The 16,883-nt window shown below is 36.3% G+C and overlaps 1 protein-coding gene across 2 annotated transcripts; it reads left to right on the top strand.

Moving 5' to 3' along the window:
• Positions 1 to 10,161: 10,161 nt before the first annotated feature.
• Positions 10,162 to 16,813, top strand: LOC149935490 (acyl-CoA:lysophosphatidylglycerol acyltransferase 1-like). 2 transcript variants are annotated; one of them, XM_090181570.1, is made up of 8 exons: positions 10,162 to 10,328; positions 10,914 to 10,983; positions 11,063 to 11,281; positions 11,342 to 11,556; positions 11,628 to 11,764; positions 11,846 to 11,970; positions 12,623 to 13,059; positions 13,253 to 16,813. In XM_090181570.1, exons 3-8 carry the CDS (start codon positions 11,065 to 11,067, stop codon positions 13,283 to 13,285), a joined length of 1,164 nt encoding a protein of 387 aa, XP_090037696.1. In that variant the 5' UTR covers positions 10,162 to 10,328; positions 10,914 to 10,983; positions 11,063 to 11,064; the 3' UTR covers positions 13,286 to 16,813. The 2 variants fall into 2 exon arrangements, with proteins under 2 accessions (XP_090037696.1, XP_090037695.1); XM_090181569.1 differs by having other exon boundaries at positions 11,058 to 11,281.
• Positions 16,814 to 16,883: the final 70 nt, after the last annotated feature.

Here is a 16,883-nt window from a genome sequence, read left to right as displayed (position 1 = left end):
TCCGTCCTAAACTAACTATTACCGTTAATAAGTTTTTCTAGGATGGAGAAACCGAAGATCTCCCAGAAAAATCAGTGGGGAGAGAATTGACGGATTTTGAAATGCACACAGCCTTCTTTGCGTGCTTTTTTGACCATAACATGTAGAGGTATTTTCACGCGCAAAATGAATTTTAAAAGTCGTCAATTTGCAAACTCAACGCAGAAGGAGTTGTTCCAAGTTTTTACCCAGTGCCACAACCTGGGATAAAACCCAGTTCATCTTGCTGCCAGGTGAAAGTGCTAACCACTTCGCCACCCCGCCACTGTTCAAGTGTAGTGAAAATTCTTAAAGCCAAAGAATTAAGTTAAAATGTTTTGCTCCATTAATCGCACAGAGATTAGGATGAAGAATTGTCATTGCCGAATTAAAAAAAAACATTAGATAATGGAGAATGTATAAATCTGCTGGCCCATCCTAGTTCCACAATCACACTGTACTACTTGAATGTCCTGCATATTAATTTTTGTTCCTTGGACAAATAACTCGAATTTTGCGGCCTAAGCAGTTAACACATATTCCCCCAGTTCCTTTAACGAAAGCTCATAACAGAGTTACTATGTCATCAGAGGATGTAAATAAGCCCTAACGTTATCCAAGTTTGAAATGTGTGGTCGGGATTGTTTGTAATTGACCCCTCTATAGACGCATTCACATATTGCCTACAGGGAAATATGCAAAAAGGGGAGAAATCCAACGGAGGTACCTTCCTATTTAAAAATGTTTGAGGTAGATGGCGACACTATAAAGTTTATGAAAAATAAACTTTTTTTAAAAGTTATTATTTAAATACTAAATTATAGTAATTTAAATTCTTATTAAAAAAATTTAATTTTTGTTATTTAAATTAACAATTAATTTTAATAGTAGTTAAAACTCTCCGCCATAGAGGGCACTATAATACAATTTTAAACTATCCAATCAGGGAAGAGAATTTTGCATTGTAAATCTCGACAAAACCGTTCTCCACAAAAAAACTGAAAACTTTCAACCAATCGTTGAAAATCAAAATTATGACGTCATGTTGCTATCAGAGCGCCATCTACTAACAAATAACGCCATCACCACATTACCTCGGATTAATTTTACCCCTTTAAAGTCGTCTTTGCCCTTTAAAAATTGTAAATCGATCTGGTATTAGCCTAGCCTAGCTAGCCTAGCTGATCCTCTACTTCCAGACCAAGGTGCCATGGCGTCATGGTTATTAAACCAACGATTGAAACTAAAGTATCTAATTTGTGGGTTAAATTCCTAGAATTGTGCGAATAGTGAATTTCCAAACCGATTCGAATATTAAAACCCAACTCGAAAACCGAATCAGTTATTCGAAAAACCGGTTATTATTAGTTTCCCAAAAAAATTATTCGAAAATTTTGTTTTTCAAAACGATTATTCGGCTTAAACGGCGTAAAAAACTCTTCAAAAGGATTCCACCTGCTATGAGGGAGGGGGGTTCAACAGACAAAACAACCACATATGGAGCGATGAAAATTCCTCTCACAACTGGGAGTATTATAGGGGAGTTAAAAAGAGGGTAACCTGGTAAAATATTATCACCTAAGCAGAAGATAGTACTGTTTGGCGCCCTCTATCCAAACAAAGTGAATAGTTCTTTTTATAAAATAACCTTGGCCATCTTGTTGAAATGTTGCCTCCCCGCTTCAGCTGTGGATCCGTTTTCTCTCCCACTAAAGAGTTTATGAACTCATTCTTAGGCATTGGCTGAACTATTCCAGGGCAACATTTCAACAAGTGGGGCCAGCGTAAAGACATTTTATAAAATCAACTATTTATAAAGTTTTATCACAGTTGCGGAAATTTCTTTCTCCATGATGGGAAGGAACGGTCCAGTTCGATGGCCTCCTAGGTTCCCAGATCTGACACAGCTCGACTTTTTCCTGTGGGGATTCGTAAAGGAGCAAGTTTATCAGACGCCAGTCACTAGCGAAGAAGACAAGATTATTATTGCAGCGTTCCAAATGTTGATTATTAACATAGCTAGGTTTATTTTGTAATTCGCTTGGACAAGTATTGCCACCTACTACGAACTTGAGTTTTGCTATGACCTAACGTCTCCGTGAAAAGTTGGCCTTTTTCGACTGAACCAACTTTATTTTAAGGTTGTGAGTACGCCCTACAACTTTTTCATCGAAAGTTTTCGTGTACCATCTGTGACTTATCGGGGAAAAAAATTATTACTCCAAAACCGTGAAAAATTCCACAATTTTTCTTAAATTTACTGAAAATTTAACATTTTTCAGATAATATAGTTTTTGAGAAAATACTTGGGGCTATCAAATAAAAAAACCCTGTGTATTAGTTTAAAATGAAATTGGCAAGGATACTGAGTAAATGTTATAAATGTATTATTATTTATATGAAAAATACTACGGAAAGTTATAATTCATGATTTTTTTAGCCTTTTCTACAATTTTGTTTATCTTTGATTATTCTTTTAATTGTAATTAAAAAAGGGCTAGATTAACTACAAAATGACTTAGAATCAAAGTTTTAGATGATAGAATAACGAACCATTTGCGCTATAGCAAATAGGATGGTATTATCATGAGCTATTAGGTTTTTATAATAATTGGTCGTCCATTTTACCATAGACGATTTTACTAGATGTTGGATTTTAATAAAACGGTTGATTGGGTGAGATTGCACCACATGGAACAACGCCTCAATATAGAAATTCCGAGTGTCGTAAAGAAAAGTCTATGTTTTGGACAAAGACTAGATTGCATTTACACTCTGTTTAAAAAGTCTTCGACAGGTGAAATTTATGCCCTCCTTTTTAATTCTGCTAGAAAACTATAATAGATAGATCGATGAAACCAATTGCAACTATTATTTATTTTCCAATATCTTTCGTTATTTATCGGTTTCGTCCGCCAAAAATTAATAGTTTGGCGGGAACCGTCAAAACTCATTTTTGACAACTTTTTAAATATTGGTTCTATGGCACTGACTCACGCGTTTTTGAATTCACAATGGTCGGTTCATATTTAGAAAGTGGAAAAATTATCCCTCTACAACCAACGGTTGAGATGTTATCGCGTTTACAAACTTTCGTCGAAACTAGGAAACACGATTATTAATAACGTAACTTCGACAGCGATTAATAAATTTAATTAATATATCCACGGTCACACATATATACATATTTACACTTATTTGTTACTTCTAGTCATACTTTGAAAGCATCGAAGATTCCTTCGATCAGTGTCACTTTTATTTTTTACTTCTGATCACACTTATATGTTACTACTAGTCAGCCGTTGAGTGTCACACTTATTTCTTCTAGTAATTTTTTAGTTACTTCTGATCACGAACATTGGGGTCCGGTAAATAACCCCGAAAACTATGCTTAAATTTAATATTTACTGATATAACCGAAGTTGTAGTTTAACTGAATCCTAACCTATCCAATAATATTTTTTTTAACGTTATCGGACTTAATTTTAAAGAAAATATCTACCACATAAAGGAAATCACCGAAAATAGTAAATTGGGCAAATGCCCAACTTCTTGGGCTCCGATTTGAAAACTTTATGAAAGGCTATCAATGGCGATGTCTGTACATTCGAACGAGATATCATTGACTCTTCTAGCCCTAACCCTTGAAGAGGTATGCGTGACACGGCGCCATCGGCGGCATCGGCGGCATCGGCAACGGCTACACTGTACGTGAGACTAATACACACAAATCCTTAGGATTGTGTGTAAAAACCACTTCGTCGTCGTCGTCGTTCGAGCTTTTGGTTAGTCACTAGTCAGTAAGGAAGGCGAAGGCCGGCTGGCGAGGAAAAAGCGACCCGCCGAACATAAGTATATGTATTTGTACCCCGCTGCTCCGCCTTAAGCACTACAGCGGCCACCAAAACAACCAGCCCCGGACAAAAGTGCGCTTTGCGAAACAACGTTCGGCCAGTGAGACAGCCATTTTGACCGCCTCACATATAGCAAACAAACGCCCTCATCACGGCCCAACAAAAGGCGACACCATGGGCTGCCCGAGACCCACCCTCGCACAGCTGAGGACTAGAGTGGCTTCCTCTTCCACTGCAAACTACCCTCCTTAGTAGGTCACAGAATGACGAGTGTGGAACACCCATGAGGTTCCAGTGACCCAGCGCCCCGATCACATGACCTTGAGAGCCGGGTATGGAGCCCCCCACAGGCTCCAGTGACCCCATCACACCACTAGATAGGGACAGTGGGACCCGCCGAACAGAGGGAAACCGAGACTGCCTTTCGCTTCGTTACTGAGGTGGTTCGACTATCTATTTTCTCAAAATCTGTTGCCCCTGAGAGTTGGGCCGTGTTCGTCCCAACCCGCAATACACCCGAAATTTTCACTCTTTCCGCCGCGAATTTCGGAGGGGGGGGGGTGTCGTATGGGGTACTTTCAAAAGTCCCGTGGCTCTCTCGGTCTCGGCGTACGTTAGTCCCGTGGCCTTTATGCATCAGCCATTGGATACAGGGGGTTTAAAGGGATACAAGGGGGTTTAAAGGGATACAGGGGGTTTAAAGGGATACAAGGGGGTTTAAAGGGATACAGGGGGTTTAAAGGGATACAAGGGGGTTTAAAGGGATACAGGGGGGTTTGGTACGACTGCGAGTTTGAGTTATTTTTGCCGGGAAAAGGGTACCACGGAAATTCTCGCATTGGAAAAGGGGAGGGGAGTACTACGGAAATTCTCGCATGGAGAAAAGGGGAGGGGGCCTTACGGGGGGAGGTCGACTATGGGGTTAAGGGTACCATGGAAATTATCGCATGGGAAAAAGGGAGTGGGCCTTACTGCGGTGGTTCGACTATGGGGAAAAGGGTACCACGGTAATTATCACAAGGGGAAAAAGGGTGAGGTGGGTACCACGGTAATTATCACATGGGAAAAAGGGGGAGGTGGGTACCACGGTAATTATCACATGGGAAAAAGGGGGAGGTGGGTACCACGGTAATTATCACACGGGAAAAGGGGAAGGTGGGTACCACGGTAATTACCACATGGGAAAAATGGGGAGGGGATACCCCGGTAATTATCACATGGGGAAAAGGGAAAGGAGGGGCCTTACTGGGGGTACCCCGAAAAGGGGAGGAAGGGCCTTACTGGGGTGGTTCTACTTTGGGGAAAAGGGTACCATGGAAATTATCGCATGGGAAAAGGGGGAGGGGGCCTTACTGCGGTGGTTCGACTATGGGGAAAAGGGTGCCACGGAAATTCTCGCATGGGTAAAAGGGGGAGGGTACCTTACTGCGGTGGTTCGACTATGGGGAAAAGGGTGGCACGGAAATTATCCCATGGGAAAAAGGGGTTGGGGGAACGTACTGGGTTGGAGTGCCTCGAAACACACAAATAGCTGAGGGCCCGCCTGTAAGGCGGGCTTCTCGGCTAGTCTATTAATATAATATCGCGTTGGTAAGCATTTATTTTTGTTAACACCTGTAGATCAGTTCTCGGGCAAATTACATATACCGTTTGCAACCCAAGGTTTGAAGTTCAAATTTTCGAAGCGGAATCTAGGGTAATAAAGAAACGCGTACAGAATTTTGATGCAATTAATTAACGATGCTAACCGTATCATATGGTGTAGAAATATGGAATGAAAAATTTTAGGTAATATCCAAGAGTCTTGATGGAGTTCATTAAAGTAAGCTGATTTAACATTAATACTCATAGTATTGTATGTATATAATTAAGTTATTATGAAGAGATTTTTTGGGCTTTCTTGCCCTTAGAAAAACTAAGAACTACATTAATGTTACTTTATAGAATAGGGAGTTTACAGTATGACGTGCCACTACGTCACCCGTGCTTTTTCCTATTGATAAAAAATTTCACCCCACAATGGCAGCTATGCTCAAAGCTACGGAGTGATATTTCCCTATAGGGACTTGGCAGAATGACGTAACGAACCTTTGGCTATGGCCGCCATGCTGGTATGCTTTTTTAGATGAGTGGGTGACGTATTATCTACGTCATGCTACCTTGGATTAATAATCTGTTACTCCAAGATGCTACCAAGTCCCTATTGCTTAACGTTAGACTAAGGCCTAACTGTTCCTTGTTAGATTTACTTTTCAAAAGTATAAATAATTGGTTTTCTTTAATACAGTGAAAATTTTAATTGGCGATATAAGATTTACAACGACAAATATTTAATACACAGAGAAAATGCAATAAGCCAAACTATAAAAACTAGAGAGAAAAATGCGCACAAGTTTATTTGCCACTTTTCAATAAGATCTTCGTCATTGTTTTGTTTTTTCGAATGCCTTTCGCTCTTGTTATTTAGTTCACACGCGTTTTTAGCTGCCTCGAAACCATCGTTACACTTTTTTACATCACAAAAAATTACGATAATTTAGTATTCGCGAAGGTACTGTTTAATAATGTTTACTTACCGATCCATAAAATTGGGTATTCGCGTAGTGCTGAATACTATTTTCCGAAGAATTACAAAACTTTGTTAAAATAGTTTCGGACATTTTACAAAAAATCGTACACTTCTACGCTACAGAAATGCCGTTTTTAATTTATCGCATTATTTCATTTAAATCGAGAAGGCGATACGTGTAAACGCTTCAAACTTTAACTTCTCGTTAATAACGGGAGGCACGTTTCGTAACTGTTTGACTGCGAATTTCAGCAGGTGTTGAAATAAGAAAATACAGTACATTATTTCCGCGTATAGCGCGTCTGTTTTATGCACCTTATTGGCTATCCTGTATTTACGTGCCAGAATCTGCATTTCAAGCTATAGAGTGTTGTCGTCTGAAACCCTGCGACGTCATCATTGTAATTTGCCTATTGATAAAAAACGGTAACTGTCATGGCGGCCACTATTAACACTACAGCTGTGACGTTACAAGTTTTCAAAATCGTATCAGACGACAACACTCTATAATCAAAAGTAACCTAATATGAGTTATTACGTTACTTAAGCCATAATAAATATAATCTTTATTTTCCGCTTCCTTGGTTTCATTTCAAATACCACTATAATATTTTTTGTGACCTTGAATTTATAGTGTTTTTATTTTTACTCCAAATCTGACTAGAGATAATTCGCTACGCCTCCTTTGGTTCTCCATTAAAACTGCTCGAAATTAGCTGCGTCATAAATCTCGCCCGGATAGACTAGAGTAAAAGCCTTGGTTTGCCATTTTGGCAAAAAAATATGAATGGAACGCGAAAAATTTGCTCCGATCTCGATCTCGATCCATTGATCTGTCGAAATCGGCAGATCGGTTGTGGGCGATCTCGGAACACCCGAAAGCGGGAAATGGAACACGCGAAACTTGATCGGAGCAGATCTGGCACGCAATTGGAACATAAAATGATAAAATGTTGATCAAAGCGATCTAGAACGCTCGAGATAGGTAGCGTCTAAAGCAAAGATGATACTTAAATTTTATTCAAATTTTTGCATCGTTTGCTTATATCTTGATAAGTTTATTTAAGAAAAAACGTTCTTAAAATTTGTCTGTAGCAGACACTAGATCATAGGCGCAAAGACTATGAAAGGTTTGATAGCGCTACCTCGGAGAAACTAATGCCGTTACACCACCTATATAAACTTGTTTCGGTCGCGAATCTGAACTTCGTACCCTTAATTAGAATTCAGAAAGTGGCCTCCATAAAATCGGGCTCCATCGGTCGGTGTCATAGATATAGGAAACGTATATAAAGGTCTAGATAAAATATTTCAAAGGGAGTGAAGACGGAGGTGACAGCTAGCAGAAACACGTATTTTCTGCAGGCTACCCTTATAAGGCGCTATCTATCGGTAAGAAAGCTCGTGCTATCATCGCGAGAGCCATTGTCTCCTGCTTAAAAATGATACTAAAAGTCACCAACTGATGGTGTCTAAAGACTACGGCCTGCGGAAAGGTCAAGCGCTTAGTACTAAAATGCTAAGAGAGCTCGCGCTCTTGGTCACGTGCCTTCCTCGGTGTCTGCTAGGTGTCAATTCTGTATTTTATGTTAGGCTTAGACGCCCCGAAATTTATCTAGACCTTTATATACATTTCTTATATCTATGGTCGGTGTAGACGGTTATCTATAGTTGGTTACCATGGTAACTATAGAGCTGCGTTCCGGCAGGAAGTGGGTAAACGCTATTGACTTCGCGCGAGGTAGTGATTTCGAATCTATGGTTCGAGATATATTATCTTTGCTCTGACATAGGTGGTTTCTTTTCGCTTGTTCCGGGATGTCGGAGTAGGGTAATAATAACATATGTAACATAATTACTCATAAGTATGCCACTGTACCTTTATTAAATTCAAAAATCTTCACTAACGGTTTGTTTCACCACGAATCAGTAAAAAGGTGGACTACATTAGATTTTAACCTTTTTCTTCATCCTAGTAATTTTGGGAGTCACACTATTGGCTACTAACATATGTATTTAAGCCAACGGAAAACCTCTAAATTGAAAATGAATTTTTTGTGTCGGAATTTTAGTCAGCCCATTGTCATGGACATATCCATGCCATTGTATAATCGGCATTTGAGATTCGATGACGTCAAATATTACGTAGGGTACGGATGACGCAATATCTGTGAAACAAACCCTTAGTGAAGAAATAGAGCTAGTGGCATACATATAAGTAATTATGTTACATATGGTAATAAGAGTAAGGCTGTGACGTCATTTTACTGCGATTCTGTGGTGGCGAATAGTTTGAGTCGGAGTAAAAACGTTTTTCTAAAATGGCTGCCTCTGGCCTTTTTAGCAGATAAATTCTGGCTAGCAGACGACAAAATCCGATTTACTCCCTTACACGGTTACACCTCCTTTTCAGAAGGAGTAAAAAGAGTAGCCCTAATACTCCGGAACAAGAGAATAGTTTATGGGGCGGAGTAATTCTCATCCCCGGAACATGCGAATAAAACGTTTTAGGGAGAAAAGAGTACACTTTTAGTCCGAGAACAGGCGAAAAGAAACGACCTATTATTGATCTCATTCCGAATGAGATAAAAATGGGACAGACTTAATCTTTAGCCCAAAACTTAACATAAACATTATCGCTCACTAGTGATTTTGGGAAATTACTCCTATGTTCCTGCCTTTTCCCTTTCCACTACGAAGGGCCGAAGGATTGTCCATATTTTAAATAAGAGTGCGAAATCTTAATAATTTATCGGCTATTTTTTTTAAACAAACCACTGTATTTCTATCTTCAAAATGTGACAATTTTAAAATGGAATAATAGGTGGTTTTTTTCGCTTGTCCGGGGACAAAAAGTGTAAACTTTTTACCCTAAAACGTTTTATTCGCCTGTTCTCGGGGTAAGATTTACCCTGTCCCGAATTTTGTTCGCTTGTTCCGGAGTATTAGGGTTACACTTTTTACTCCTCCTCGAAAGGAGGTGTAGAGGGAGTAATCTAGTTTTGTCGTCTGCTTAAATTTCGTTTCACGAAAATATGATGGGAAACTTTTTATTAATAACCTTTAACCTTTAAAAACTCTCTTTCTACTCCAACCATGACTCCAACTCGTTTTTTTCGTCAAGACAGAATTGTAGTAAAATGACGTCATATGGCTACACTTTTTAACCTGCTCAAAAAACCCAGAACAGGCGAAAAAAAACCACCTATTAACACAACATTGATATAACCTTGTTTCACACTATATATATATATATATTGTCACATTTTGAAGATAAAAATACTTTATTCACGTAGGTCACCTAATAAAATTGACCTTTTCTGGCTATCCATTAAAATTAAAATTAAAGCCTACCCATGAACGGTTGTCAAAATGGCTGCGTGCACAAAATAAAGTCAAAATGTTTTGAAGATTCGAGCGACTTATTCTAAAGTTAATAAATACATGAAAAAAAATTGATCCCAGAGCGACCTCGATCCGTTATCTCTCGAAATCGGTTTCAAGCGATCGAGAGCGGAAAAAGGTAGACGATAAAAATAATCGAAACTGATCCGAGCTGGAACATGAATCGTTGATTGGGTAGATCTCGAGCGCTTTAAAATGGAATGAAATTTGGTATAATGATTTCAAATCTCGCTAATTATATTGTAAATATTCCGAAAAACACATGGCCAATTTGAATTTTGGCGGGGTCTTCGAGGGGTCAAAGATTAAATGACCGCTGCGGATTGACGTATTTCATTGTGGCGTGCCGCTGTGCACGGTTTACGTATTTTGACGTTGTCTTCATTTATTAGCAGTATCTTGAATATTGGAGAAAATAAGAATAGCTGAGGAAATATTTTTTATGAAACCGGCATGGGTAGAAGAAGTAAAAATATAACCAGGTAAATATAATTAACGATTTTTAGTATTTAGTATTGATAACAACTTTTGAGAACTAGGTATGTGTAGGAGGCCTTGGCATAGTTAATGTTATGAATTTGATCATGATTCAGTGGGCTATGTTTTGATCAATGCCGTAAAAACTTGTGCTTTGTTAGAAAAACAACAGTCCTCAGTACCATATGAATAGCTATAGTACTTAAGAACTACACAAAATAATATTAAAAATGTGCATAAACTGGTATTTTGATATAAATATTAACAAAACCTTAAATCAATAAACTGATTAAAAAATGACTAGTTAAAAGATGTGTTATCATGTGACAAGTAGGATACATTATGACACTCATTCCCTAGTTTTCACCTAATCACTGAAACAAAAACAACTTTTAGAGAGTGACCTCAATAAAACTAGAACTTTTACTTTCACCACAGCCCCGTATTTCTACATAAAAATCCAGTTGTAAATTGTATTAGTAATTGATAAAACAAATTACAGGCAATATCATTTATGTCACTAAATTTAAAAAATATTTGTTGTTTATTGCGGGATAGTTAAAACAAACTTTAATGAGACAATTTTTTAGGTGACACATTGTGCCTGAATGTAATTTTTGCCTAATTTCATGATATAATAATTTTCTTAACAAGCAAGAGGTCAGTTGTAAAAGATTCAGATATTTTAAGGAATTTGGATTTATAAGTGATTTTGTAACTTTTTGTTATTTCAGTGCAGAAATGGCCTCTATACTCCATATGCTGAAATGTGGACTCTGTCTATTCTGGGTATTTTTAACCAATATGTACTGCATTCCAACGTATTTAGTGTGGATGTGGCTCGTCTTTGGACCACTCCGATTACTATACCCACCACTCTATTGGTATATCGAAGGCATTCTTTTCAAATGGCTTCTTTGTATAGTATCTTCTTGGAGTTATGAAGCCAGATATAGAGGTACTTTAATTTTAAATTTAAGTAATTTTCTTTTTACTGACTAAAGTTCTTATTTTAAAGTGGTGGAAGTTGGTGAAGATTTATCGTCGTGTTACAATGAGAGGTGTTTGATTGTCGCTAATCATCAGTCTACATCGGATGTGCCGTTTTTAATGGTTTCATTTCAAGTTAAAGATGATATTACCCCGAGTTTACTATGGATTATGGATAGGCTTTTTAGGTACACTAATTTTGGTACGGTTTCCATGACTCATGGAGATTTTTTCATAACTCAGGTAGAAATTTTTTTTACATATTATCGTAAACTTAGTTTATCCGTGAAATTAATTCTATTGGTTATTCAAAGGGTAAAGATGTAAGAGAAAAACAAATTAAGAAATTAGAGAGACATTTTTCTACAGTGTACCTTGAAAGGCATAGGAAATGGATAGTTTTATTTCCCGAAGGAGGATTTCTTAGTAAACGCTTGGAAACAAGTCAAAGGTACTTTCTACGAGTACATTGCGATAATCAGTCTTAAAATATTTAAAATACTATTTTAAACGTCATTACTACAAAAAATAGATACGCTGAAAAGAATGGCTTTCCAGTATTAAAGCACGTCACACTACCACGAGTTGGAGCTATGTACTCCCTCATGAAAACTCTCAACAAGGAGAATCTAAGAAAACTGGCTCACAAAATTGACAGTAAGTTTTTCCTTTTTTTTATCTTATTTAATTTCTCTGGCATGTTTATACGTATTATTGATCGTACGTGGACCCCCGGGTTTTCAACCCCAACCCGACTCGGGTCAGGTGGTTAAATTTTTTGGTTGGGGTGTTTTCTAAATCCAAAAAAATCTAAAAAACGCCCGAGCGAGCGCTTAGCTGCAAACTAAAATTGGGAAGGAGGGGGCAAGACAACATATTATCTCGGCGACTTATCTTGTGCGAAGGTACAATTTTTTATATAATTATATAATTAATCCAGAGTCAAAATCTGAGACTGATCCAGATTGTTGTGATTTACTTTGGAAACGTTACAGATATTTTATAAGATAAATAAAGATGTGCTACTTTTGAATGAGTTTTGTCACTTTTGTAGTTAGAAACATTTAAAAATAAAAATTCCAAATAATCCTGACCTGACACGGTTTTTGGGGTTTTTTCTCTCCCCGACTCCGACTCAAATGTCACCCCGTACGATCACTAATACGTATTTATTTGATGTTTGCAATGAGGTAATGTACAAGAGATTTGGTTCAAATTAAGATAGGGCAAAGGTCTTGCGCGCTCCCTTGCCCTATATTCCTCTTTCTAACGTTTCACCACCAATGCAATGTTTGTGTGAATTTACAAGGTGAAAAGCTTGAACCTCTGAAATGGGTGATTGACGTCACGATTGGCTACGAAAAGGGTAATCCGTTGAGTTTACCGATAATCTGTTCATCGTGGAGACCTCCTTGCAAGGTCTATCTGCATTATAGACGATTCCCCATTGAAAAAATTCCGTGCGAGAGCTTAAAGGAGGTACAAGACTGGCTTTACGATCGCTGGATTGAAAAAGAGGAGATGCTTGATGAGTTTTACAAAACGGGCCATTTTCCGTCCAAACCACGGAGTCAAAGAGAATCCAATGGAACCATACCTAATGGGGCACCCTTGTTAACGCAGCCTCTAGAAGTGACCTTCAGCCCTTGGTGGATTGGCTTTTTGCATCTTTTTTTCATCATGTCAACAGTCGTTCATACTCTGGTACTAAATAGGCTACTAATTCATCTGATTGAAGAGTATTGGGTATGAAAACAACCGGATTCTCTAAGTTGAATTTTGCTTTGAAGACTTTTTAAGTGGTTTTAGATACATTAATCTGTAGTATAGTTCGCTAGAGAATGAATTTAAAACCAAAGAGTCTCTAGTACCGTCTTATGTGAAAGGCAAAAATATTAGTGTAGCCACTAATTGAAAGTATGGAAATTTTTTTGTGGAGAGGAATTTACTTAAAATCAAGACGCATTGTTGACATTTCTTGGAGCGTTATTTTCTAAGACTTACATTAGGGTTTTCACAAAGTTTTGCATTCAAAATGTTGAAAGCATCTAGAATACTTCCGTTACACCTTTTAGAGAAACTAAATTATTAATCCCCCTCTGATTTACAGCTGCTTACAAAGTGATACTTTACATTAGTTTCTAAATGCATTGTTTTCTATATAGTTTGTGTTTAAAATAGAACTTAAGAACCCCTAATTTTATTTTACCGGTATTACTCAGTATTCAAAGCCTATTAAGAAATTAATTGAAATTAAACTATAATTTTGTTATGTATAAACATTTTGAGGAACTACCATGAGTTTTGGTCAGTATTCACTAATTTTATTTTTTGTTTGAAAATTTTTTGTGAATATTTTAACAGATTTTTTTAAGAATATTTAGTCATTCCATGGTTTGCTATTACCATTTTTTCAATTACTTCTGAGGCTTTTTAGGTTTACTGAAACAAAACTTTTTTACTCATTTTTTTATTTCTTCTATCACCATAGTCTCATTTTAGTTGTTTTATTCAACTGTGTAAAATGTTTTACATTTGCTATGAGCAAAGCCTTCTTTAAATTATTAACTACCAAATTGCAATGGGGCTGCGTTAAACCCCCCAATCTTGGCTATTTCAAACCAATTATTTGAAACAACTGTTTGGCCACATTTATTAACAATGCTCGTTACAAAACGGACACCATTTATCCGGCAGCTGAATGAAGCTGAAGGCCATTTAGAGGCCGTCCAAGTAGAATTCTTTAAAAAAAAAGGTTACAATATTTAGTCTCGAGTGTTTTACACGTACCTGTGGCAGTGGGTTCAACTCTGCTCTTTTAATTTTTAAAGCATTTTTTCGTGGCCTTAGTGTTGAGATTGTGCGGTTCCCAAACAATCGTGTTATAGTAGTTTCGTTAAGAAACAGTCTCTTTCATTATCTTTAGAGGAAAAACTTGAAAGTTTTGTCAAATAATAGTAAGATTAAATACATGCTGTGAAATGTGTGGTAAATACGTAGATTTCTATACCTTCTCCATCGACATATATATATATAAAAGCAAGCAACCTGTGACTGTAAATGTTTTGCTTAGCAATATAATGTTTAGCGCTGTTAGGCTTCATATGTGGTTTTTTTTTAAGCAAATGCCAGGGAATGTACAAGTTTCTTCAGTAGTCTTGAATTTAAAAAATTTCAGTTGAAAAATCGTAACAATTCGTGGCGCATTTGTTGTCAGTATTTTTACTAAAGTGGTGAAAACTAGTGTTATTGTGATTATGGCAGAAACGTTGGAAGTATTTGTGAGCACAAATGAATTGAAATTTTAATATTAACCTAAATGTAATGACAGTAGCATCAACGTTTTTACAATAGATCTATTATTTGGTATAATTCAGTTTTAATTTAATATATACTAGTAAAAGCCGCACATTATAATTTTCTAACTAAAACTATTGTATATGAACCACCCACCAAAACTCATATAAAACGTATTTTTCTTTTAGGAGTTAGCTAGTAATAAATAGTCCTTCGCAACTTAATGATAAGAGTCTAGGATATTTTAAGCTTTTAAGAATTCAAAAAAGGGGTTTTACCAAACACATAAAAATCTGTGTTTGTATCATTATAAATTTATTATGTAAGACTACCTTAAATAATACGCTTATCTATTTTTCTTTTAATGAACTGATGTAATTTAAGTAAATAATTTAGAGCTTAGGAGAATGTTGATATATTTATTGCCTTTCGAGCATCTATTTCTAGTTCAGTTACGTAAGGCAGGAGTCGCGTTTGGCAATTGGCTAAATCTTTAAATATTATTTGCTTTAACCAAGCCTTACTAAGTGAGTAGTAATTGATAACTGTTTAACGAATGTTGGGCTGTTAGGGAGTGGGTGGACAAGCGTGATTTAAAACTAAAAATTCACAGAGTCTCAGTTTCAAATATCTCAAAAATGGAGGATAAAATCCAGTGAAATAAGAATACAATATATTGGTACTTTTTATAGTTCCTGATGTTAGTATATAAATATACTTACGAGTAATAATTTCTGTAAATAAGTCTTATGTATCTATAAACGAAAATTAATTTGTCTATGTGAATATGTTAACTGCCATCAATCTTTTCAAAGAGTAAATTCCGGCAAAAAGAAATATGGTATGATTAACGTTGTTATTTATCGAAGGACAGAGTTGGCGCAAAACCTTTGCCGCAGTTTCCTCTTAGATCTTCAACCGTCTCTCAGTATTCTAAGGACTTTTATAAAATACCACTACTGGTGAATAGAACTCCGATTAAAAAGCTGTTTTATAACTATAACTGATGGCAAAACTGAACTACAGTTTGATTCAAATTCCAAATTAGAGATTTGTAATTTAATTTGGTATAAAATATGCTGGAAATAGTTTTATTCAAGAGTAATAAGTTCAATTTTTGTTAAAACAAACAAAAACTTGCCTTACCACTGGATATAATACGTTTTAAAAACAGGGTCAGATATGTGAAGTACCGGTATATCATTTAAATCATTGTGCACCATTCCAAAAAAATTTAGTATTTTTATGTATCTGTTTCATCAATCTATATTTTAACTCTTTAGCTTTCAGTTTTTGAGCTAGTTAATATTTTTCAATTGATGTATGCCCTTTTTGTAGAACTATATATTGTATAGTGCCATATGGTTAATTTTTAATTTTAGCTCTTTTAAAACGTTTTATTGTGTCACACTTTGTAGCATACCATTTCCAATGTCAAAGTATTTTATTAATTACTCTTTGAATCCATACAGGCGTTATGGATTCCTCATTACTTCTAATTTAACCCATAACTAATATTCACTTTTTTTTTAATAATTTGTATAGATAAGTTTTTTACAATTTAAATTCTGTGAGTATTTGGTTTTAATTTAGTTTTTATCAGTTTATTTTTTTGTTACAATGTCTACAGCGAGCCATTGTTAATAATTATTCTGCGCTTTTTCATGTATAGTAACTAGTCTTTGGAATATTATTGTGTAGATGAATCTAGTCTGGATTATGTAATTGCTATATTTTCCCAAAAAGGCAAAACAAGAATTGTGGCATATAAAACAAACACAAAAAATACTAGAAAACGTGTATATAGTTATGAATTATGTATACTACCCTGTGTTACACCCGCCCCCCATCACTGCGTTTCTATAAAAAAAATATAGATATCATTAGCGGGAATCGGCTGTTTCATGGAAAAATGACCTATATGCTTGATTAGAAATCAAATTAGATGAAATTATAACCTAACGTGTACAAGGGTCGGTCAGCCTTCGATAGTAGTAGCAATTAAGGTTTATTTCTAACACAGCATTTAGGTCTTTTTTTCCCATGGAAGGGCTGAGCTACAAACGTGTTTTCCTTTGTTTTTATCTATTAACTTATTTCTTACCCTCTTTTAAATTGTATTTAACACTCAACAAATTCCAAAGCAAAGTATTTTGGCAAATTTGTTCTAATTATTGTATAATTTAGTTTTGATCATACAAGAGAATGTAAATAAATGTCTATGAAACAAATTAACGCCTTACGGTCGTCATTCTGCTACAGAATCACGTGAT

This window comes from Leiobunum rupestre, chromosome 7 (genome assembly GCF_980474605.1).
Source record: "Leiobunum rupestre chromosome 7, qqLeiRupe1.1.hap1, whole genome shotgun sequence".
Taxonomy (NCBI): Eukaryota; Metazoa; Arthropoda; class Arachnida; order Opiliones; family Sclerosomatidae; genus Leiobunum; species Leiobunum rupestre.
Note: the sequence above shows the minus strand (reverse complement) of the source record. Positions and strands in the feature narration are given on the sequence as shown.

Excerpts from the sequence above, each read along its gene's own strand:
- LOC149935490 (XM_090181570.1), top strand. The coding sequence starts at position 11,065 with ATGGCCTCTATACTCCATATGCTGAAATGTGGACTCTGTCTATTCTGG. Across the intron at positions 11,282-11,341 it reads TTATGAAGCCAGATATAGAG|TGGTGGAAGTTGGTGAAGAT; the intron begins GTACTTTAATTT and ends CTTATTTTAAAG. Across the intron at positions 13,060-13,252 it reads ATCTGATTGAAGAGTATTGG|AGGAATTTACTTAAAATCAA; the intron begins GTATGAAAACAA and ends TTTTTTGTGGAG.